This window comes from Agrilus planipennis, unplaced genomic scaffold (assembly GCF_000699045.2).
Source record: "Agrilus planipennis isolate EAB-ADULT unplaced genomic scaffold, Apla_2.0 scaffold7, whole genome shotgun sequence".
Taxonomy (NCBI): domain Eukaryota; kingdom Metazoa; phylum Arthropoda; class Insecta; order Coleoptera; family Buprestidae; genus Agrilus; species Agrilus planipennis.
Window position 1 is genome coordinate 3,362,588 of NW_020439340.1, and position 24,248 is coordinate 3,386,835.

At 33.7% G+C, this 24,248-nt stretch overlaps 7 protein-coding genes across 18 annotated transcripts in view; 3 read left to right on the forward strand and 4 right to left on the reverse strand.

The window, feature by feature from the left end:
* Positions 1 to 1,236, reverse strand: part of LOC108737641 (syntaxin-1A) — a 27,378-nt gene extending 26,142 nt beyond the window's left edge. The window contains exons 1-2 of the mRNA XM_025978748.1: positions 983 to 1,236; positions 565 to 654 (exon numbers count right to left, since the gene is read on the reverse strand). Of these exons, the coding sequence (XP_025834533.1) occupies positions 565 to 654; positions 983 to 1,015 (123 nt within the window). The 5' untranslated portion in view covers positions 1,016 to 1,236. The remainder of the gene's footprint in view (positions 1 to 564; positions 655 to 982) is intronic.
* Positions 1,237 to 1,379: 143 nt separating this feature from the next.
* LOC108737653 (GTP-binding nuclear protein Ran) lies at positions 1,380 to 3,062 on the forward strand. Its single transcript, XM_025978764.1, has 3 exons — positions 1,380 to 1,493; positions 1,763 to 2,218; positions 2,811 to 3,062. Exons 2-3 carry the CDS (start codon positions 1,787 to 1,789, stop codon positions 3,024 to 3,026), a joined length of 648 nt encoding a protein of 215 aa, XP_025834549.1. The 5' UTR covers positions 1,380 to 1,493; positions 1,763 to 1,786; the 3' UTR covers positions 3,027 to 3,062.
* Positions 3,063 to 3,924: 862 nt separating this feature from the next.
* LOC108737656 (DNA primase small subunit) lies at positions 3,925 to 5,635 on the forward strand. Of its 2 annotated transcripts, none has more exons than XM_018470618.2 (6): positions 3,925 to 4,103; positions 4,166 to 4,697; positions 4,748 to 4,955; positions 5,009 to 5,214; positions 5,274 to 5,479; positions 5,545 to 5,635. In XM_018470618.2, exons 1-6 carry the CDS (start codon positions 3,995 to 3,997, stop codon positions 5,562 to 5,564), a joined length of 1,281 nt encoding a protein of 426 aa, XP_018326120.1. In that variant the 5' UTR covers positions 3,925 to 3,994; the 3' UTR covers positions 5,565 to 5,635. The 2 variants fall into 2 exon arrangements, with proteins under 2 accessions (XP_018326120.1, XP_018326121.1); XM_018470619.2 differs by having other exon boundaries at positions 5,012 to 5,214.
* A 276-nt stretch (positions 5,636 to 5,911) lies between these two features.
* Positions 5,912 to 10,652, forward strand: LOC108737696. The gene is made up of 12 exons (XM_018470749.2): positions 5,912 to 6,150; positions 7,669 to 7,907; positions 7,991 to 8,190; positions 8,249 to 8,441; positions 8,502 to 8,666; positions 8,727 to 8,933; positions 8,988 to 9,107; positions 9,383 to 9,490; positions 9,551 to 9,661; positions 9,953 to 10,118; positions 10,190 to 10,452; positions 10,505 to 10,652. The coding sequence occupies exons 1-12, from the start codon at positions 5,951 to 5,953 to the stop codon at positions 10,552 to 10,554; spliced, it is 2,022 nt and encodes a 673-aa protein (XP_018326251.1). The 5' UTR covers positions 5,912 to 5,950; the 3' UTR covers positions 10,555 to 10,652.
* A 73-nt stretch (positions 10,653 to 10,725) lies between these two features.
* On the reverse strand, positions 10,726 to 17,619 carry LOC108737692. 10 transcript variants are annotated; one of them, XM_018470741.2, is made up of 8 exons: positions 15,152 to 15,514; positions 14,733 to 15,011; positions 14,056 to 14,192; positions 13,920 to 13,985; positions 13,784 to 13,854; positions 13,605 to 13,716; positions 12,648 to 13,249; positions 10,726 to 12,355 (listed from the first exon to the last, which is right to left on the reverse strand). In XM_018470741.2, exons 5-8 carry the CDS (start codon positions 13,818 to 13,820, stop codon positions 11,472 to 11,474), a joined length of 1,635 nt encoding a protein of 544 aa, XP_018326243.1. In that variant the 5' UTR covers positions 13,821 to 13,854; positions 13,920 to 13,985; positions 14,056 to 14,192; positions 14,733 to 15,011; positions 15,152 to 15,514; the 3' UTR covers positions 10,726 to 11,471. The 10 variants fall into 10 exon arrangements, with proteins under 10 accessions (XP_018326243.1, XP_018326244.1, XP_018326235.1 ...); XM_018470742.2 differs by having other exon boundaries at positions 13,784 to 13,866; XM_018470733.2 differs by lacking the exon at positions 15,152 to 15,514 and adding an exon at positions 17,400 to 17,619 and having other exon boundaries at positions 13,605 to 13,866; positions 14,733 to 14,912.
* A 161-nt stretch (positions 17,620 to 17,780) lies between these two features.
* On the reverse strand, positions 17,781 to 18,713 carry LOC112905699 (the record flags this gene model as incomplete). Its single annotated transcript, XM_025978615.1, has 1 exon — positions 17,781 to 18,713. A coding segment is annotated over one exon (705 nt), but the record flags the coding sequence as incomplete, so codon positions are not given.
* Positions 18,714 to 18,721: 8 nt separating this feature from the next.
* Positions 18,722 to 24,248, reverse strand: part of LOC108737687 (low-density lipoprotein receptor-related protein 2) — a 22,725-nt gene continuing 17,198 nt past the window's right edge. The window contains exons 4-9 of one of the 2 annotated variants that reach the window (XM_025978613.1): positions 23,385 to 23,852; positions 21,849 to 22,060; positions 21,673 to 21,788; positions 21,380 to 21,470; positions 20,454 to 20,721; positions 18,722 to 19,073 (exon numbers count right to left, since the gene is read on the reverse strand). In XM_025978613.1, coding sequence (XP_025834398.1) covers positions 19,042 to 19,073; positions 20,454 to 20,721; positions 21,380 to 21,470; positions 21,673 to 21,788; positions 21,849 to 22,060; positions 23,385 to 23,852 — 1,187 coding nt within the window. In that variant the 3' untranslated portion in view covers positions 18,722 to 19,041. Of the gene's footprint in view, positions 19,074 to 20,453; positions 20,722 to 21,379; positions 21,471 to 21,581; positions 21,789 to 21,848; positions 22,061 to 23,384; positions 23,853 to 24,248 lie in introns of both variants that reach the window. The other variant, XM_025978614.1, reaches the window with a different exon arrangement.

A 24,248-nucleotide genomic window follows, 5' to 3' on the forward strand; every position in this document is an offset into this window, starting at 1 on the left:
ACGAAGAGAAAACAGAAATTCGAGTTAATGTTAGGTAATTTACATTGTCAACAGAGTATGAAGAAAGTTTGTGCCACAATCGAGTAAGAATAAAATTCGCAGAATTTTTTTTATGGTATGCTTTGTAGGTATAATACAGTAGCTGGAAATAATTTACAGCACAATTTTAACGCTCCAAAAGGACAACATTACTCTATCAAAACAATGGAATGAAAGAAAAAGGAAACCTTTGTTTCTTTTAGTACAAAAAATACCTTTAAACATAACGAATCATAATTTAAAAAAAAATGGTACACATAACTGTACATGAGTAAATGAATCATCGTTTATTAAACACGTCATTCATTCATAATTTTATAAACACTTCTTTCCAAAAAAGCACCTGTCCTACAACTCCTATTCCTGAATCAAAAATAAACAAATGACTGCAACTTTTTATTTAATAAAAAAATAATAATAAGTATAATGTTACTAGATAGTAATATTGTGTCTGATACAGTTTAGTTATCTAAAAAGCTTTGGGACTCAAAAAAAGGAAGATCCCTAGATAGGGTACGAACTCACCTCCGCGAAGAAGGCTTCCATAAAGCTGTCGCGGCCCTCAACATTGACGGCGACATCGTCTGGCCCAACATCGTCGTCGTCACTTTGGGCCTGGAAACAATAAAACCCCAAAATTAACAATTCAACCCTTTACAAAAAAGCAATAAAAATTGTCGTGGGGTGGGGCAAATGACGATGGTTATTATGACATTTGATGACAAACTCTAACAGCCTTATTTAATCACCTAACCTAATTTTCTAAATTATGTAAATTACCAAGTGGATATACCTATATGGCCAAAAAATTCTGTCATACATGACAAACGAAATTTGGATCTGATAAGACCTTCCAAGGGGCGAAGATAATTTAAATCACGTTAACTGTATATTGTTTTCAAACAGGAAACTCAAAAAGGATGTAGTAGAAAACTCTGCTTACCGCAACAAGAGCCGCCAATCTATCCTTCGTCATGTTGAGTGATCAAGAACACAACCCCGCGGATTTCTTTCGTTTTACATAAAAATCTCATACAAAACGTTCACACACAACGACACTAAAAACCAAAGAACACACACTACCTTCTCGGAAATCGATACATCCAAGCAACTGGCACTTCTGCAGTGCCGTGCGTTTCATGCGCATGTGTCAACTACGTCATACTTTTCTGTGACGTAATGAGGAAATTAATTTGTAAAACTATTTATTTTTCATTTAAATATTAGTAAATTTAAGCTATTAACACACGCATCTTTTTATAATACTTTCTGCTTTAACTTTCAACTTCACTACGCTCTATAAAAAAAAAAAAAATAATTTAACCTTAACGCCTGACTCATACTCCTTTACGAACAGGGAACGCCATTGTGAACTCTAACGACTTTTGCTGTTGTCGTGTTACATCAGCTAATTTATAATCCATCCCAAGAATATTACATTTTAAAATTTTAAGGTAGGTACAATTTTATTAGTACAATATTCGTATATTATTATTTTCTTCGTAGCTTATTTACAAGCAGAGAAAAATAATTGTAAAGTCGGCTAGAAGTGTTGAAATTCGTTTGATACGCTTTAAGACCGTTGCCGAACTTAAAATTAAATTCATTCAAAACGTGTCGTTACTAATGCCCATGTAAATTTCCGGTATTTTCTGCTGCGTTTACGAGAACAAATTTTGTAAAAATAATTAAATTGGTTAATAATTGTTGATGTTTATTACAGAAGTGTCAAAGCTAAATCATAAAAATGGCTCAAGAAAGTGATATGCCCACATTCAAATGTGTCCTTGTTGGAGACGGTGGCACAGGAAAGACAACTTTTGTCAAACGGCATTTAACCGGTGAATTTGAGAAGAAATATGTTGCTACTCTTGGTGTGGAAGTGCATCCACTTGTATTTCACACTAACAGGGGCCCCATTCGCTTCAATGTATGGGATACCGCTGGTCAAGAAAAATTCGGTGGACTACGTGATGGATACTACATTCAGGGACAATGTGCCATAATTATGTTCGATGTTACATCCCGTGTTACCTACAAAAACGTTCCCAACTGGCATCGAGATTTGGTTCGTGTTTGTGAAAATATTCCCATTGTTCTTTGTGGTAACAAGGTGGATATCAAAGATAGGAAAGTCAAAGCAAAAAGCATTGTGTTCCATAGGAAGAAGAATCTACAGGTGAGTTGTTTGGGTGCTTATTATTTTTTTTTTTATTTATTAATTAAATATGTTTATGAATATTGGAGGTTATTTTTGTCCTTGATGAGGATTACACCTGTAATAGCTTCAGGTTGATTTATGAAGTCAGTTTTAAAAATAACTTGTGCAGTAGATAAATTTGCTTTAAAAAAATATTTTGTTTAAATTCCATGAATTTTTACGAGAACTAATAGGCTTTTACTAAAATTATAAGCAGACCCATCTGAATTTGTTTATGTTAAATGAAAAATGCTTATTACTATAAAGGTACACCAGTTTCCCTAAGAACTTCCTTTGTTCCAGAACTCAATATACGTATGTGTGCTATAAAATTAAATTGCTTATAAAAATTGACTTGTATTTATATCAAACAACAATTTACTGGTTTATTATTTTAATTAATAAGAACAATCATCAGATTATTAGTCTTAATTCAATAAAGTTAACTTTGAATCTAATTATTTCTATTACAAATTAGAATAATAATGAAACAAAGACATTAAAAAGGAGTAATATATTTCGTTTTGTATGGCTTGAATAAAACTAACAATATTTTTTTGTGTTAATTTAGTACTATGATATCTCTGCGAAATCCAACTATAACTTTGAAAAACCATTCCTCTGGCTAGCAAGGAAGTTAATAGGAGACCCTAACTTAGAATTTGTGGCAATGCCTGCCCTTGTGCCCCCAGAAGTGCACATGGACCCCAACTGGCAGCAACAGATCGAAAAGGATCTCATAGAGGCTCAACAAACAGCCTTACCAGAAGACGATGAAGACCTCTAATTTAATTTTTTTTTTTTTAGTTTTTAGATGTAAACGAATTTTAAAAGCACTACCACCGTCAACTCTAAATGATCACTGTTCTTTTTCTTTTTTATCACTAACTGGATTAATTACTACTAATTTTTGTAATTACCACTGTTTAATTCCAATGAAAATTTTTTAGTTAGCTTGTAAACTTGTTGAACCCCCTGTCGCAAATGAACAAGTAAAGGTGTTTTTTTCGCGAATAAAAAAATAAGTTGTATGTAAAGTTTTGAACTGAATGATGAATGTGAGAAGGACTTTCCTATTTTTATAAAACTTGCTTTGTACATTTAGTATCAAAAACGTGTACTGTGTATTAATGATACTTCAATAAAGTTAAATTTGAATCTAATGATCTTTAATTCATTAATTAAATTAGAATAATTGCAAATATCAAGAATTAAAATTTACAAAAATTATATCCATTTTATTTCAATAAAAGCTCAGAAAATTAGATATTGAACTTAATTTTTTAACATAATCTTAACAAATTTAAGGGTGAAAAGACGAAACAATAATTAATAAAATAAAATTCAAAAATATTTCCAGTGTTAAGTGTCATCTACTGTATGGTGTATGAACTATTATCGGCGCCATTTTTTTCAAACTATTTAATAGTTTGGCGCCATTTAACATAACCTTAACGTTTATAAAANTTAAAGGTTTAAGAAAACTTATTCATTTAAACTTTGAGAAAATTCGTCCACTCGCGCATGTTAAAAATTCAAGGAATTTTGATTTACAGTTGCGAATTATACCGACTCGTTTGAATAAACATAATTTACGGAATTTAAACTGATTAAATTGCTATTTCCAGTGTTAAGTGTCATCTACTGTATGGTGTATGAACTATTATCGGCGCCATTTTTTTCAAACTATTTAATAGTTTGGCGCCATTTAACATAACCTTAACGTTTATAAAAAGAAAGTGATTTTTTTAAAAAATGTCTCACACAAAAGAAGGGTTTGATGAAACATCACTACAATATGTGCTTCCTATCTATTACAAAAGAATATTTCCATTCGATTCGCTGTGCAGGTGGCTTTCATACGGTGATTATTTTAGGTGGTTAATAAAAGGGGCCCTGGAATCTTGAATTTCTTTAATTTTGCAGGCAGCTGGCATTACTTCGAAATGCGAGAATTCACCTTTGTATTACAAGGCGATCGTTATGTACGTTATTTATCCTTTGATAATAATAACGAATTCGCACAAAAAGTAAAAAAGAAAAATCCTATAAAGATTGACATAGGTGCTGTGTATAACATGAAACCCAGCCTCATAAAAGGAAAAACAACTTTTTTTCCCGAAGAAAGAGAATTAATCTTCGATATTGACCTGACTGATTATGATGATATTAGAAGTTGTTGTAGTGGAGCAGATATATGCCGAAAGTGCTGGAAGTTTATGGTTATAGCCTGCAAAGTGTTGGATGCAGCTCTAAGAGAAGATTTTGGTTTTAAGCATTTGTTATGGATTTTTTCAGGTAGAAGAGGTATCCACTGTTGGGTGTGTGATAAAGCAGCAAGAGTGTTAGATAGTGAATGTCGTGAAGCTGTAGCAGGATATCTGGTACTCCTTGAAGGTGGTGCACACAGATCAAAAAAGGTCAACTTGCCAGATGAACATTTACACACATCAATACAGTAGGGTACTTGTATTTTTGTAACTTTATTATTTAAAATAATATTTTTAGGAGAGCTTTAAGAATCATTGATTCATATTTCGAAGAAGATATTCTTAGAGGACAAGACATTATTGGGACTGATGAGCGTCTTAGAAACTTTCTTCAAATAATTGATGATGATATTAGACCTCATTTTGATGAAGTTTTATCCAATGCTAAAACTACTGTGGGAAGATGGAATGCATTTGTACAACAGTTTGATTACCTGCTTCAGAGAGTAGAAAGTTACTATATGAATAATATTTTTTATCTTAAAGACTTTTATTGTAGCAGCAAATTCCAAAACACCTTAGAAACTTAAAGGAGGAAATTAAACTGCAATATTCATACCCAAGATTAGATTACAAGGTTTCAATAGGAATGAATCATTTATTGAAATCTCCTTTCTCTGTTCATCCAAAAACAGGAAAAATTTCAGTACCATTCAACCAAAAGCTAGTTGATCGTTTTGATCCAATTTCAGTACCAACAATAACGTAATTTTGTAAAAATTTATTAAAAAAAACATTGTAACAATTTTACTATATTTTTATAGAAGCATTATGGATGAAGTAAATGCATACGATGCGAAAACTATGGAGCAAGAATCAAGTGTTTCTGATATTACAACAGAAGAAAGTGTAGTTTCCAGAAACATCAAAGATATTAAAAAAACAAGTCTATTAAAACCAGTGACTATTTTTAATGAATTTGTTAAGCAGTTAGAGAAGGAATGGAGAAAAAAGGATACCCAAGAATATGGTATAAGATTAGCTCATTTTCTATTTTGTGATAAATTTCTTTTTCTCTACTTAAATTTGTTTTAGATGTGGCCATGGAATTCTGATAATAACTTTTAAGTAAATAGAATCTATACTTCTTCATTTTTAAACATAAATGTTTAAGAGAATGCTCTATAACAATATTTTTTTGTGTTAATTTAGTACTATGATATCTCTGCGAAATCCAACTATAACTTTGAAAAACCATTCCTCTGGCTAGCAAGGAAGTTAATAGGAGACCCTAACTTAGAATTTGTGGCAATGCCTGCCCTTGTGCCCCCAGAAGTGCACATGGACCCCAACTGGCAGCAACAGATCGAAAAGGATCTCATAGAGGCTCAACAAACAGCCTTACCAGAAGACGATGAAGACCTCTAATTTAATTTTTTTTTTTTNAAATTCAATCATTATATTATTAATAATAATAAATGAAGTGAATAGTAAGTCGTCCATGTACCATGAAATTTGTGGGGAATTCACGGGGCGAAGGATGTACTTAGAATTGGGGGAAGAAGGGGTGCTTACAGCAAGAAATGAGAGTAATTTAAGGGAATATCATTATAAACATCAACTTCATAACATATCTACTCACAGCCAGTGCAGTTTAGAATTAATAACGTGCCCAAGCTGCATTATATCCTTGAAGTTTACGTAAGTTTCAAATATGCTGTCGTACTATCAGTACCTACATTTAAGTTAAGTAATTGTTATAATACATTTAAGTTTTTATTTAATCGTTATTAAAAACCAATGTACAATTAATGACTTTCAAAAAGATATCAGCATAAGACTTACGACCTAAACAACAGCTAATACGAAGGAAATCTTCATTTCCTTTATATTTACCTATAATAATTTTTACTTAGAGCTTCTCATTACATACCTCTTTTTAAATATAATTTCGCCAAATGAAATGAAGATATTTGGGAAGCTTCCAAAGTCTCAGCATCACGTTTTCCAAACAAAATCCTTTTTTTCTCAACACTATATGTTAACAAATCTACTGTTTTTTGCTATATAAAACTTCTTTTCATCGAAAAATTAAACCAATACATTTGAAACTTCATTAAAGGTTTAAGAAAACTTATTCATTTAAACTTTGAGAAAATTCGTCCACTCGCGCATGTTAAAAATTCAAGGAATTTTGATTTACAGTTGCGAATTATACCGACTCGTTTGAATAAACATAATTTACGGAATTTAAACTGATTAAATTGCAAAAATTCACAAATTTATAACTTTGATGACAATTACATTGTTATAAGGCGGCCATCATTAAAAATTCGTTTGACAGCCAATCAGATCGTTCCATTTTTTAAATAAAATGATGGCCGACCTAACCAATTATAAATTCAAAAAGTAATGATGTTTGATAAGTAAATATGATAACTATTACGTATTTGTTCAAAAGTAACGCACTCACTAATCTGAACAACTAAGAAAAATTACAATATCTCTATCTATCTCTCTCTCTCCCTCCTATTCTATTCTGCATTCAGAAAAATACCGGCCTCCTTCCCTATTCAAAATAAGCATAGAAAAGCGCTCGTTAAATTATTGGACGATGGAAGGCATTTATTAAGGTCTAAGAAGTGATAATTATGTAAAAAAGGGCGTACAATCTAATGGTGCTAACAGTTTTCAAGTGCGGTGTCAAATAAGTAATTTTCGGCTTCTTTTTTGCTAAAATGTAATAAGTAATTTAAACATAAAAAAGCGCTCGTGAAATTATAGGACGATTGAAGGGATTTATTACGCTCTAAGAAGTGATAATTATGTAAAAAAGGACGTAGAATCTGATGGTGCTAACAGTTTTCAAGTGCGGTGTCAAATAAGTACTTTTCGGCTTCATTTTTGCTAAAATGTAATAAGTAATTTAAACATAAAAAAGCGCTCATGAAATTATAGGACGATTGAAGGGATTTATTACGCTCTAAGAAGTGATAATTATGTAAAAAAGGACGTAGAATCTGATGGTGCTAACAGTTTTCAAGTGCGGTGTCAAATAAGTACTTTTCGGCTTCATTTTTGCTAAAATGTAATGAGTAATTTAAACATAAAAAAGCGCTCGTGAAATTATAGGACGATTGAAGGGATTTGTTACGCCCTAAGAAGTGATAATTATGTAAAAAAGGACGTAGAATCTGACGTTTACTGTTTTTTTTAAAGGTTTTTAAATATTTCACGAAATTGCGACAAGAACACAGTACTAGATTCGTGCGGGTGCGACTACGTTTGGATATATGAGCCCCCATTCGATGAAGCATCCGGGGAACAATTTTGCGGTCATTTCTTAAAAAACAATAGCACCTCGTTATCTTACACAAGCCAAACGAGAAGTGTGGCAATTTCTTTTTTATTCAGCACCAACTATGATCACGCATTTACAATTACGTTTTCATCGGAAAGTAAGTATTATCTAATCTTTTTTTTTTTAATTTTTTACTAATGTGGGAACAGTATTTAAAATATTTTACGAATATTTGAACAGGAAATCGTCAAGTTTTTAATGGTTTTCCGAAATACGGAAATGTTAATAATGAAACTCAACTTTTAACATCTCCCTTCTTCCCTTATTCATACCCGAGGGATTTGAGTATTGAATACATTGTTAAATGCCATTCTGCAGAAAATTGTCGAATACGATTGATATTTTCGGACTTTTACCTTTCTAGAACATCTATTATAGAGGTGAGGTAAAAGTGGTTTCAAAAAAATAAATAAATAAAAGATACTATTTTAATTAAAGTTTTTTGACTGGAATGGTCAAAGAATGGAAGTCGCCACAGGGACGGCATTTAGACCGACAGTTATAATTTCGTCAGGGCCCACTTTGGTGATAAGATTCTACGCAAATGGCGGTACCAGTATGGGGTTTAAAGCTTCGTATATGTTTTTATTAGGGGACGCTTATAATGACGTAACCTTACGACCAAACACCGGTTACAAAAAATATCATATTTCTTAAAATATATTAATTATTTAATAACATTCTTTTTTAGACTGTGGCGGATATGTTAGTAATTTAGGGGGCGCAATTACCATGATGGATATGGTAAAAGAAGGTACAAAACCGTTCGATTGTTACTGGGTAATACAACCACCGCGAGGATATATGCATTTGCAAACGCATTTGTACCTCAAAGTGGTCGAATTTTCCGATTTTGGTAATTATAAAATTTGTACTGTTCTTTGTTTTTCAATGTAAAGAAATCGAAAAATTAAAGGCGGTAACACACAACTGACTGTTCGACAAGGTGTAACATCGAACGAACCGGCGTTGGAAACTCTACGTCATCCCATGTCTTACTTTTTCTTGTCAAAAAAGAAAGAACACGTTGTGTCTCTCTCACAAGGATTTTACGTAAGTTTAAAGGGACTCTTTCGACCCGAATCCCGACTTTCAATTGTCTACACTGCATTCAGTTACAAAGGTAAAACAATGAAACTTGGACAACAAAAATAAAGGCAAATGCAATATTTTCTAGAGTGCATTCCTGGTTCTGATTTCTTTTGTCAAAATCATCGATGCATTCCCTTGTTTCTTCGTTGTGATGGTTTCAATCATTGCGGTGACGAAAGTGATGAACCTCTGGCTTGTTTTCAAGGTTCGTTGAAACAAAACAATAATAGGGAAGAGTGGTGTAATTGAGACATTTAGCTTACTTCGTATAAATTTTTTTATCAAATTCCTTGGTCAGCTAGGTAAATTTTTCATTTTATAATCGAATCATTTGATCCACAGCATCACGCACGGCTGTCGTTTACTTTACGATGAGGCAGAAGTAGAAACTCTCTTCCGCGTCGCTTGCTCTAATTCTAATTCTAATTACCCCACTTTCTTCTGCCTTGGACATTCCAGTTAATAAATTACGTGTTGTAGAGTCTAAAGACCATCACTGGGTTCATACCCCCAATTTCTTTTTTCCCAAAATCGATCGTTATGCGGACTTACAGACAGCAACAGTCGCATTTATAATTTGCAGCATGGGTAAAGCCTCAAAATTAAATAAAAAGTAATTTTAGAGAAATAACACATAGACAATTTCAGGTTTAGTAGCTCTAATATTCGCAATGATTATTTTGATTTATCGTATAAACGCAAGGGCAAGACAACAAAGGCAGCTTCAAGACCATCTTCAAACCATTAGTAGCCTTTTAGGTAAGTGTAAGCACTCCGTTTGTTTTACAAATTATTTCAAAGAAATCATAAATATAATTTAAAAATCGATGTATAAATAAAGTTGAGGGCGGGGCGGTTCGACGAATATTCGCTTTTGGATTTTTTGGGTGTTGTCCCATTATCAAGGGTGTCTAGCGAAATGGTCAAAAGAAAGGTAAATATATATTTATCACCAAACTAATGGACCTCGAACTTTTCAAAGCTGTCACAAAATATAAACAATATTTTTCTTTGATATATTCAAGTTCTTTTGTAAAAAAAATTGTGTAGAAGATGGTGTTGCTGGTCAAGAAGATTTGATAACAGATGAACCACCAAATTATGAGGCTCCACCAGAATACGAAGAAGTGATAAGGACCCCAGCAAAGGGCAACGAGTACAGACGAACCGTCAGGAAAAGTTCAACCGATTCCCGAAGCCGTTCAAATTCAAGAAAGTACGTCTCAATTAATTTAAAAACGTTTTTCCTCCTGTTATAATTATTGTTTTTATACGAATATTCTTTAGGCGAAGTTGTTCCCGTTGCTCCCGGAAGACCGGCGACGATTTTCAAGAGTCCTCCTCGGGCAGTAGAAGGACATCGCTGGGACCATTTCTAGACAATGGTCTTACAGAAAATGAAAACAAAATAAATGCGGGGGCTACTAGTTCAGCATCCATTCCAAATTCACCTCCACCCTCTTATTCCCATATTACCTACAATTCCATGACACCCCTAATTCGGATTCAAGAAACTTCTTCTATCAGTTCAGCGGAAAATGTATCGGAAGGTAATTATTTTTGAAAAATCGTTTAGAGAATTGATAACGTTAGGTTTTTCAGGAACCGAAGAAAATCCGTTGATATTAACCCCACGAGAGTTAATACAATAATAAAAAAATAAGACAAAAATCATAAATTTGTTAATGTGTAAATTCTGTATAAAAATAGTGCTAATTATTTGTCAATATAAAATCAAAATTGACTTTTATTTTCAAATATTACTTACCATACACCACTTGTTGTACCTGTACATAAATTCGACGAAAATAAAAGTAAGAAGAAAATATTTAAAAAATTTATTTATATTTTCAAAAATATAATAAAAAAACAATTCATTTAAAAGACAAATAAGAGTTTCTTTTTGGATATGTATCTAAAAAGGGCATTAAATCACATAGCAATAACAAATATTGTTTAATTAAGTATTAAACAATTAATCTACTCTATCGCTAAGTAAATAAACTACCTACTGGTACTTTTTTCTATTGAAACATTAATTTCAATAACAATAATTTGCATTTCATGTATATATGACAGCACATTTTAATTTTCATCCTATCACTATCATTAAGGAAATCCAAAGATTGCTTTCGAGTAATTCTTTTTTATCACATTTCAATTTGGCACACTTGTGTGTCGAAAATGCTTTTGTCGTAAACTCTAAACAATTTAGAGGCATCATTTCTCTTTTCAACTGTTTAATAAGTATAATTGCCGAATAAAAAATATATAATATGTCGTAAGTGTATATATGTAGTAGATACTTATTATTTATTAATATCTGCAAACTTTTTGGCAAGATAGCACCATTTTTCACATTCACCACGTAAACGACTTCAACTGGACTTTACCAAATTAACGCAAAAAAGCGATATCTTTTTGTTTTATTTCTTTATAAAGATGACGATCGTTAGCGAAATTGCTGCCGAACACATAAATATAGTTATCAATGAATTTATTTACGGCGTGCGATATGTTTTTGTGATTTAATACTGATATAATGGAAATGTAATTGTCACATTACTTGCTACTTACAAACGCATCTCTTTTTAATTTCAAGTTCGTGAGTGCACGTTTGTTTCCCATAAAAGTCGATTCGTAGTATATGATCGATACTGGTTTCGAGCTGGGGATGGGTTTTATTACCTTTTACGACGACGGGGGCCTCAAAAATAGCTTCTGGTGACGTTTTAATACCGACATACATGTAATTTTCGGTAGTAAAAGCGAGAGCGGTGATAACCTTACTTAATGTAAAAGTTTCGCATTTTTCTGCCTCTGTCCCGGCGTTCTTCTTCCAGTTTTCTATAACGTCTACAATATATTTCCCAGCTAATTGTACTATGGGTTCTTCAGTGTCCATTTCTTTGGCATGATAACAGGTACACCACGTCCTGGGGATTCCAGCGTCGTCACAGGAACGGTCCTGTGGAACGGGAGTAAACAAGGACCTGCAGTCTGGGCACGAAATGCCCGGTTCACTGGTATAATTTTTCCCCGACAACACCAAAATATGCTTCAAAGTCTGATGAAGATCGAAAGGGGTTGTAAGTCGATTTATGTTCTGTCGAAGAGAAGAATATTCGTTGGCGAATTTGTTTTTGAACCACGGTGGTAAACGAATGAAGAAAAATGGTAACTTATCTTCGTACCATCCCGCTCTCGTGTAACGTATGTCACCGAATCGCATGCCATGGTCGCTCAGAAATATCGTTATGGTATTGTCTAAAGATTTATTATTTGAAATTTCCGATAAAAAAGTTTTTAATTTGGCGTCCATCCGTGAAACGGAATTTAACGCGTTATGGCTGAAGGTATTCATCCAGAACAAACCGAAATACGGATTTTCGCGGAATGTTGAGATGAAATCTTTGGCAATGTTAAGGATTCTTTCTCCAGAAGTCTCGGGACCTATACCAAAATGGGTATTTATGTATGAAGGGCAACCAAACTTGACTCAAGAACGGTTTCGTAATAGCATCAAGGAAGCGCCAATTGAAAGAGAAAAGCAAAGGTGAAGAAAAATAGCAAATTAAAATAGTGAGATGTAGAAAAATACTTTCGATGAAATTAAGACAGAGAAAGAAGCAATAGTTTTGACTAAAGAAGCTTTGGTTGTTAAGGAACATAAAATTATATTTGTGGAGAATGGAAAGAATTATTAGGTATGTTAAAAGAGATAAAATATTTAATAATTTCTTACCTGTGCAATAAACCATGCCATCTTTCCAAACGGCTTTGAGTTCTTTTTCAGCAGCAATCATATACGGTCGAAAATAGTAGTCAGTCGGTGGATTTTCGAAGCCTTTTTTATGGTAATTAAAGGTACTGGAACTCATTTGATCTTCAGCGTATGCCGTGATGTATCCCAGCTTTCTGTAGTCGTACCAAACCATGTTGCATTTGTCTAAACAGCCCAGCTTGGTAGGATTGCAATCTTTATAACTTGCACTTTCGTTCAAACCAGTTAGTATTGCCATCACGTTAGGAAATGTATTTTCACCTACTTTATTATATCCCATCAATTCTATCCAGCCGTTTTTTTCTAAAAACTTTCTCGTTTCTGGTAAAGCTCTATGGGAATGCATTCTAGATACACTATCTATTGATATGATAAGAACACTCAGGGGATTTACCGTGCCGTTCGAGAATTTCGAGTCTTTCATTTTCTGGTAAACGTCTTTTGGATTTATAATTGCGTGAACGTTTTTGTACATCGTTTTTTTCGATTTCCGATTGTAACATTTTACGAAAACCGAAGAATTCACCGATAGTTCCTCCTTGAATTTTTCACATCTCGATAAGCTACAATTTTACACAAAACAGTTTTAGATTTTGCAATAATTCTGCATCAGCGGCGGCTAGTACTTTCGGAAACAAGTGAAGAATTGCAAAAAGCAAACGTCGCAAATACAAACAATAATTAACCTAAGGTGCAGCAGATTGTTCAAACGGCTGCACTCTCTTCACTATTCGAAAGTTGGTTTGTAATTTACCAATATCATAAAGGAACTTTTGTACACGAAATGTCTTCATTTATTGCAAAACGAAAAATATTATAACAGAATGTATATTTATATATGTTCTCCACTTACTTCACCTGATAGCCGCAACTGCCACTTTATATAGTTTTAATAGAACTTTTTTCGGTGTTGCTCACCTGAAGTCATTTTCTGTTACTCTGTTTATGGTGCTGGCACAACATTCAACCTCCTTTTTGTAGCATTTAGCTGAAGTATCAATTTTGATTTTAGTTTCGTTGTTTTCTTTAACTATGTAAGTAAGAAGGCGATCTTTGGTACAGAAAAAATAAGAAAGTTTACTTATCAATGGTTTCACCTGAACGTCCCAAATATCTAAATCGGGAATGGCACATTTCGAATTGCGTACGAGAAACTTTAAATGTTGATCTAAAAGTTGCACTGGGTATTAAGATTTAATTACTCATTTACCCTTTAAAGAACGATTATCTTACCTAAGCTTAAATTAAATAAAGCACTAAGAACACCTGGAGAATTTGTTGAATCTATGAAAAACGCGCCTGTTTAAGATTACAAAAGTAGTTTTAGTGTTATAAACAACATTTATTTTTTAGTTTGTTTTGTACTTACTTGGCTTTATGAAATACGGTACTGTTACATCTAAATTTGAATAAGAAAAGAGCATTATTGTCACTGTTACTCCGAATAACAAGTAGGCAAACAGTCCATAACTTTTTCTATTTATTTCCATACCTTTCCCAAAAAATCTGTAAAGTAGATCGCCGTGTTCACTATTTAAATATTTTCTGTGACATTGCCGAACGTACGTACATGCATACGTACGACATGCAATTTAATTAAGTGCATAAATGTACCGAGCACGGAAGTTTCTTGTTTACTTTTTACTAATAATAAATTTTCTGCGACACAAACGGACCTTATGGACCGAAATGAAACGTGAACAGAATTAATTTTTACTTACGCATTTTCAACTCTATTTTTCTTATGTTGTAATAAAAACGAAATCTTTCTCGTAACTTTTACCATATCAGTTTATGTTTCTGGTTTATGCGTTTCAAAAGTTTAATATCGAAAAAAATGAAAAGCGTGAATAATATACTAACAGGGTGACCGTGAAAAATGAAAGAAAAAGAAAACAATTGCACAACAACAGTGCAAGCAATAATTTTTTGCAAATGCAATGCTGAGGTTTTCGAAAATGATTTTATAACATAAACAAATAACGTAACGTACAGTCTGATAAGCATAACAAGTAAAAACATATCTACGAATATCTGAATGAATACCTTAATTTTTTTTTTATTTCCATCGCGATTGCTGCTGATGATATTGTTGTAAAAGGTCATCGGTTGATAACAAAATGCCTTTTCTGACCACTAGAATCGCACGCTTATCCCAAAAACACAACCCAAGATTATCGACCATAGTCCTTGAATTTTTCAAAAAAATTCTCCCCTTTCTGATAACTACATCAAACCAATGAAAAATTGATGGAAATCATTTAGTGAATGAATAGAAAAATCGATTCATATGCACACGCGCAAATCTCTAGCAATTCTCCTTTTCTAAAACCAGCAGACACAAGGCGTTACAGAACGTTTACAAAATTTATTAATAAATAAAAATATATCTTGCATATATTTTACTGCAAAAAAATGTGTCGTTTTTGTTTGATGAATTTGAAAAGGTCCAAACACAAACTTACTTTTTCGTAAAGCAATTTGAAATTGCACTGAAAGCACTAGCAGCACTACAATCTCGCAGATTAACCACTGTATTAAGAAAATGTTTCCTACTTATTAGAGAGAGAACTCTAAACTGACTGCGAAATTTTCAGGTGTGAAAATTATTTATAATTGTTTCACTTGGCAGTAATACGACCATCGCGTGTGTTGCGCTTTAAAATTGTGATCGATTGATGCCGCCAATTGTAAAACTTTTATTGGCGCTTTAATAGGCACTAACAGTTGGTAGGTAAATAAGTAAGTGCAGCAGCTGTCTTAAATTTTGTTATCACCGTGTTGTCACCGTTGATATTCCTTCTCAATACATTGCTCTAATTGAAATTACTGGTAGGTAACTTGTTTATGTGTGTGAAGACAATGAGAGTTACACAGCTTTTATCAAGTTCTAGATACCCCTACACATTTCCTTAGTTACGTATTCGAACAAAATGTTATGTTATATACGATGCATAAAGTACAGTAGCTCACGAAAAACGAGTTAAATAAAAAATTATCTATTATTTTACTAAGTTATGACTGAATTCAGAAACTTGACAAACGACGTACTTTCGGAACAGAGGTATGGTAAAAAATCGCATACGACATCCCATTCAGGAAATTCGCCGCTCAGGACTTCGTTTCGAATTTCGGGTAACAACTATCTAACACAATGTTCTACAACCATTCTTTTATTGGTCAATTTATCAATTACCTACATTAATGGAAATAATAAAAATGCGCATCGAGTAAATAAGCTCAATCTGGAATATACCGAGTGTTTTAATTACAATTTCATCAACAGCGAACAACTACATCAATCTCATTTAAGATAATAAAAAATCTTCGTCGTACATATTGCTATTTGCTATTACGTACGTTATTACTTTTCTTAGAAAAATAATTAAAAAAAAAAAAAACGATTACATTTACTGATCAATTAGATAATATAAGGATGCTGCATTATTAACTTTATAAATATTAATGTTAATCTTGACCTTTACGTTCGTATGATATCTGGTGTAGGCACTATCGCAGTGCACGACAATGGGATATAAATTTATTCAATTATTGTTTAACGACAGATAACAATAATTAACGATTTAAGTGACATTCCCTGTCCAATAATCATTGTAAAATTCATTCCGTATATTTTTTTATCAACTAAACATAAATTTTGTTTAAATAGTTTGATCAAGTTACAAAAGTTATAAATACTGTTGATGAAATTAGTCTGTCCTTCTAATTTCATTTAAAAACAATTGTTAGATCTCTTATTAGATACTGTCCCATTATCCACTATCACACTTCCTTCTAACTGTAAAAACAACAGGCAAACATTTTTGATAGGCCTCTTCGCTATGTATACATACAATAATGCTTACAAAACATTTAGTCTAATTATTATTGTAAACCATTTATATCACCAAAATAAAAAAAATTGATTATTATATTTTTCTAACTGGATTCTCTAATAATTATGTTCGAGCTAGAGAAATTTCGGGTTAAGGGAAATTTCTCCCTTACCATCAAACTTTTTAATTTTTGTCTAGGTTCGACTACGTATTCTTATTTGGTTATAGTTGGGATTATTTGTTTATCAATTTGAAAAAAATAAGCACTAATCCCTTAACTTATTTTCATTTGTTTTTAAGATAAAATTGAATTTTATCACTATAATAGTTGTCTACCCAGATCCTATACATATGTATATATATTCGATTAGCAAAAATTATGAATAGACAATTTTTATTTGCGTTTGTTTTGTTTATTAGACTAGACAATTGTTTAAAAGTTGTTGACTCTGTTCCTGTTGTAACATAACGGGTTAACAATAATTGTTTTAATTAAAAAATGTTTGTCGTTGATCATCTGAGTGCATCATCCAAAAATGCAAAATATTTTTGTTCGAGGCTTATTTTCTAATTTCGTTCCCAGAACAATTTATGTTTTCACTCATTATGGTGAACGAGGCTGTCATTATCTTCTCGTGAAGAATTTATCAAGGATTAGGTAATTTAAAAACAATTTATGCGATTTACACTGAAGATAAATTTTTATTTCCTTTTTAATTCGTTGCTCCAGGCCTTCAAACATATCGTCTTCAGATTTAATAAACAACAATTTTAAGATATACCGACTAAACAATAATTCTCATTAAAAAAAATATGATTGCTAAATTATATCAAAATAACGTATTTCTCCGAGAGTAAAAAAAATACAAATACTTACCAGAACTATATAAAAAAAATTTTTGAAGGGGCAAGTTCCATTTTTCGTCACTTTGTAGGAGAATCACTATCAACAATTTTCCATTGTGATACGTGCTATTAGCTGAACTGCTAATTACAAAATATTTCGCGGACTAGATACGTAGATACAAAGAAATAGCGCAGCACAAGAACAATTTGCATATTATTAACAAAGACCTTTAAAACAACATTTTCACTTTTTATTTTTTTGTCTATGTATAAATTAATAATTAGCAATTGTTTCTTAACTCGTAAAGAAACTGTAGCATTCTTACAAATGAAATCTACTTAAACACCTACCGGAATATCTTGGGTAGGTGTATATTAATAATAGTAGCTAGACCTACAACATTCATGGCAAGATAGCACCATTTTTCACATTCACCACGTAAACGACTTCAACTGGACTTTACCAAATTAACGCAAAAAAGCGATATCTTTTTGTTTTATTTCTTTACAAAGATGACGATCGTTAGCGAAATTGCTGCCGAACACATAAATATAGTTATCAATGAATTTATTTACGGCGTGCGATATGTTTTTATGATTTAATACTGATATAATGGAAATGTAATTGTCACATTACTTGCTACTTACAAACGCATCTCTTTTTAATTTCAAGTTCGTGAGTGCACGTTTGTTTCCCATAAAAGTCGATTCGTAGTATATGATCGATACTGGTTTCGAGCTGGGGATGGGTTTTATTACCTTTTACGACGACGGGGGCCTCAAAAATAGCTTCTGGTGACGTTTTAATACCGACATACATGTAATTTTCGGTAGTAAAAGCGAGAGCGGTGATAACCTTACTTAATGTAAAAGTTTCGCATTTTTCTGCCTCTGTCCCGGCGTTCTTCTTCCAGTTTTCTATAACGTCTACAATATATTTCCCAGCTAATTGTACTATGGGTTCTTCAGTGTCCATTTCTTTGGCATGATAACAGGTACACCACGTCCTGGGGATTCCAGCGTCGTTACAGGAACGGTCCTGTGGAACGGGAGTAAACAAGGACCTGCAGTCTGGGCACGAAATGCCCGGTTCACTGGTATAATTTTTCCCCGACAACACCAAAATATGCTTCAAAGTCTGATGAAGATCGAAAGGGGTTGTAAGTCGATTTATGTTCTGTCGAAGAGAAGAATATTCGTTGGCGAATTTGTTTTTGAACCACGGTGGTAAACGAATGAAGAAAAATGGTAACTTATCTTCGTACCATCCCGCTCTCGTGTAACGTATGTCACCGAATCGCATGCCATGGTCGCTCAGAAATATCGTTATGGTATTGTCTAAAGATTTATTANTTAATTAAATACTTAAAAATAAGTGTTCATTATTACACTCACAATGTACCTACATACGTATTTGGTATTGTAAGGAATGTGTTCGTTTGAGCAAAGAAATTGTATAAAAATCGATGCAGAAATGCATTCTATAACATCAATTCAATTCAAAGGGGAAAGTAAAATTATTATTGAAAAATTTTCAATTTCCACCATCGAATTGATTCGCGTCCGTTGTTCTAAATTATGTACAAATGCCGACGAGTAAGGAATCGAAAAAGTAAAGTTTAAGTACTGTTTTGTATAGAGACAATTAAAGAAGAGTTACGTTAATATTATCTTCATAAACTTCGACCTTTCACCAGCGGACATCCTGTTAAAATAAACGTATATTAATTGTGCGTAGATTAGGGTGATTCATTGTTTTTATTGACTAATTTCTTTTGGCATAGGTATTAAAAAGTCTATCGAATATTAGAAGAAATAGAGGAACGCGGGAGGCCATTCCAGCATTAAGGGTAGCAATAGAGAAAACGATAGAAAAAGGAAAGACTGCGTACATAGGATTTGTAGATTTAGAGAAAGCTTTTGACAATGTTAAATGGGACAAGATGTTAAATATACTTAAAAATGTAGGGATGAATTACAAAGATAGAAGAGTGATACTTAGTTTGTATAAAGAGCAACAGGCAGTTATAGAGCTGGGGATGCAACGTAGAGAAGTAAATATTAGGAAGGGAGTCAGGCAGGGATGCACACTGTCACCGCTACTTTTTAATCTATACATCGAAGACGCCATCAACATCATTAAAGACAGTACAACTGTAGGGATAGATGTGCAAGGGCAAAAGATTAGTATGCTTAGATTTGCAGATGATATAGCAGTATTAGCATCTAGCAAGGAGGACCTAGAGATAGCTTTAAATAAAATGGAAGCGGTACTGACAGATCAGTACTGTATGAAAATAAATAAAAGTAAAACTAAAATACTGGTATGCAAGGGAAGAAAAAGTAGGGAAAGAGCGAATATAAAGATAGGAGACGAAAAATTAGAAGAAGTGGCTGATTTTAGATACCTAGGAAGTCAGATAAGTGAGGATGGAAGGAGTAGTAGGGATATAAAGCAGAGGATAGCGCAGGGTCGTGTCGCCTTTAATAAAAAGAAGTCACTTCTATGCTCGCGAACGGTTAATTTAGAAATTCGAAAAAGGTTGTTAAAGGTGTATGTTTGGAGCACGGCGTTGTACGGGTGCGAAACATGGACAGTGGGAGCGGCGGAAAAGAAAAGGTTAGAAGCGTTCGAAATGTGGTGTTATAGGCGGATGATGAGGATATCGTGGGTAGAAAAGGTTAGAAATGAAGAGGTATTGGAAAGAATAGGAGAACAGAGGACTCTATGGAAGTCAATAAAAAATAGGCGAGATAGGTTGGTAGGACACCTTCTCAGGCATGAAGGTCTAGTCAGAGACATATTAGAGGCAGAAACAGGAGTTAGGAGGGGTAGAGGTAGACCTAGATTAGATTACTGTTCGCAAATAGTTAAGGATGTGGGCTGTTCTAGTTTTAGGGAAATGCGAAGTTTAGCTCAGGATAGGAAAGAGTGGAGGTACGTGTCCAACCAGTCTTAGTACTGATGACCTTATGATGATGATGAATATTACTTTTGATCTAATTCTAATTATTTGCGAAATTCTTTCCAATTTTCAAACAGAATCGGTTTAATAAATGTTGCAAATAATTTAGTAATACTTACGACAAACTGAGCAATTTAGTTCATCGGTGCCATCCCCGCAACCATCCTTCCCCGAACAGGCAATGGCACTGGATCTGCACCTACCATTCCCGCATCGTAGGGGACAATATTCAGAAAGCCTTCTTCTCGCTCTACCTCTACAAATATGGGCGGGCTCGTCACTAGCATCGCTACATGAAATGATAGCGTTACAAAACTCATACTCGGGAATGCATTTTCCATCCCTGCACTGAAACGTATCAGGTGGACATCCTTTTCTTCCTATAGCCTGCGATAACAAAAAAGAAAAGCAAACTGATACTCTAAAAGAAATATCCAAATTATTATTTGGTAGAAGGAGCGGTAATGTTGAACAATTGTTAAGAAAACCTAGATAATAATTATTTTTCAAGACCTGGCTTTGTAAAAAAATATTAGTTTTGAGATAGGTACCTATACCTAAGGAAGTATCTAATGTTTTTTAAGATTTCATTTTATCACTTTAACTCAGTAAACGAAAATTATTAAATACAACTTTTAAATTCTCATGTGCGTGGAGGCTCTAAAACCTCTTCAAAATAGTCCCATGAGTTTGCGCCACAGAATTTGTGGATTTATGTTTGTCATATTACGGAAAATCCCATTTAAAAATATTTTTGATTTTGGGTTTCTTTACTAGTTGCTTAAAACAGTTTCGGATGTAATTGGTTTCGAGTGCGATGTTTAGTACAATAATTTGGGAAAAATTCAAAAGGAAATTTTATTAGATACCTACCTACCTATTCTTTCAAGATTTAGGTCGATATGCTAAACTTTTCCTATTATTAGCTAATATAAAATATATAGTATAAATTTTCATATCTGTCTTCAGCATATTTTCGTGATGTAATTGTAGGGGTTCTGTTTTGTATTTGACTACAAAAGATGAAAAAACTTGGATTACGTACTTGACAATCTGCCTCGTCTTCACCAGCCGGACAATCGGTTACCCCGTCGCAACGACTGGCACGTGACACGCAGTGACCTGTCGATTTACACCTGTNATATAGTATTAATTTTCATATCTGTCTTCAGCATATTTTCGTGATGTAATTGTAAGGGTTCTGTTTTGTATTTGACTACAAAAGATGAAAAAACTTGATTACGTACTTGACAATCTGCCTCGTCTTCACCAGCCGGACAATCGGTTACCCCGTCGCAACGACTGGCACGTGACACGCAGTGACCTGTCGATTTACACCTGTACGCCTCCGGAGGACATTTCGTACGGGAACATTCCTCATCAGAACCATCGATGCAATCCTTGTGGCCATCACAGACAAAGAACCAACTCAGACAAGTGCCGGAACTGCGACACTAAATTGAATCGATTACAATACGCCCTGTATATAATTTAATTATTTTTTAATGACTTACTTGAAACGTCCCCGGTATGCATCCCCTGTTCCCTGCCGAGCACGAGCTAGTCCCGTTCGTTTTGATAACACAATCACAAACACCTTCGACGCATCTGGACGAGGGATCTGCAGCACGACATTGCAAGTCCGTAACGCAAGGAAGCCCCAAGCTTACAGCCCCATTTCCGTCTTCTACACGCACCCTAGGCCCGGTAGGACTAACAGGTGGAACTAAAAATCGAAATAGTTTCTACCGTCTACACAAAACAAATTGAAATGCTAACGAGAAAGATGAAATAGACTACTATTAATAAAGGATCAACTACATATGTCCTGTTTATTATTATTACTATTACTTATTAGTTAGTTCGCCCAGGGAAATAGTTCTAACTGTTAAAAAGAGCAACTACAGAATGCAAAACAAAAACTCTTTCTTTTACCCAAAATTTTATTCCAATATTAAACTTCGGCTAATACAAAAATTGTTACTATTAATAATAAATAATCATTAATTGACTAACCGTCAACGCAGTCTATTTCGTCGTTGTCATTAGCAAGAACTCTAGTTGTAGTACACCAAGCCTGGACCAAAATTGAGATAAAAACAAGCTTAGGAATTCATTAAAAGAGAGCAACCGAATTATTCAATGTCGGGAAAGCACTTGTTACAGTTCAGTTCCGACCTTAATTAGATGAAACTTATCCGAGAACTCAACTTGTTACCTCTAAGTAAAGTACGTAGGGGTGACCATTAATTACGTGAGGTGTTTTTCATTTAATTTGGATCTACTTCCGTCTTGCTGAGATTTGTGAAGACGTAGTAGGCGTGAGATCTTCAATGATCTCTCGCGTCCTATATGTGAGATTTAATGAAATCTTTATGCACTCCAGCCTCTCTCTTCTTATTTTAGAATCATGTAATTAATGAATTTTCTCTAAAGAAATTACTCCAGTGTATCATGTATATCTCAATCCGGCCCTGTAGTACAGTAAATGTAATGTTATTATCGTGGAACACCCTGATACACACGTGATGATGAAATACAATAATATATTGGTGAAATACGTGAAACAATAGCAACGGTGATTTATATTCCAATTATAATCAAACCAATGAATACTCGGAAATGAAAAATGGAAGGAGAATAAATATGGAGCTAACCGTACTGGTTTTAAAGACTAGTTTGCCTTTTTATATGAAAACCCCAGTTTCGTGAAACAGGAATCCTGCTGTGTGTCCTCAAAATTCTTACCTAGGACGTGAAAATAATTAAAACCATTTACCATCACCTAGTCGTGAATTATTTAGCGATGAAAACGCATAGCTGTACACACATTCTTGCAAATGAATTAAATGCGTGTATACAGTATGTCCCAAGAAAGGAAAATTTAAAACATATGTATCTACAAAAAAATAAGTTTGTACTAAAAAGAACAGTCAAAAGATTATTGAACGTACAATAAAATTCCCCAATCCGTAAAAAGAACTCTACAATTCGAGTTTCCTAAACTAGCTCATAAAACCTCAAACTATTTATGAATTTAAAATAATTACTGGTTGATGTCGAAGTTGGGATGTGACCGGGTTGTTTGGAGGTTGTTGCCACCGTTGGCAATTGTGTGGTGACAGAAGAATGCTTCTTCGTGTTAAAAACAATGTTGTCGTCATCGTCCTTGTCGCGTTCCTTATCGCCAAATCCATTCGTGTTGCTATCAGGTATAGAATTAGAGTCTGTCTCTTTCTCTTGATTATGTGTGGTTGTTGACGAAGAATGAGATGTGCTAGTGGTGAAGAAATGTTCTTTTGTTGTGGATGTGATAATTTGAACGGTGCTGCTTGCAATCGGAAGAGGTGTTGTGGAAGACTGGAAAGCCGATCTAACACAAGAATCTCCGATACGTTTGAACGGTGCGTTGCATTGGCAATGGCCAAAAAGATTTGGAATCAGAAATTCACAGTGGCTGTCCGCTGTCCAAAGTCGACAATGGGCATTGCTATAACATACATTGCCAGGACGAGCCGCTAAAATGACAATAAATCAAATAGGTAACAACAGCTCGTTTACTTATTCAATTTAATTTTATTTGATAGGTAATGACCAAATTAAATTTCAGCTTATGATACATATCATTACATTTTTCATTTTTCAAGTACTTTATTGTCAAAATCTATTACATCAGCATACGTTTTGACTTTTTCACTTTTTTAACCGACTTTCTCAATTCGACTACTACTACTACTACTTAAGGTCGTCAGTCCTAACTTTGGTTGGACAAAAAAAAAACTTTTGGGTGTTTTATTCCCATCAGCCAGTAATGCTGGTGGGCGGGCAGTCCCTCCGGACTACGCCGGAAGGTAGGGCGGAAGGCCCTCTTCAGCCTGCTTTCAGGAATCGTGGGAATGGGTGGGTGGTGGTTC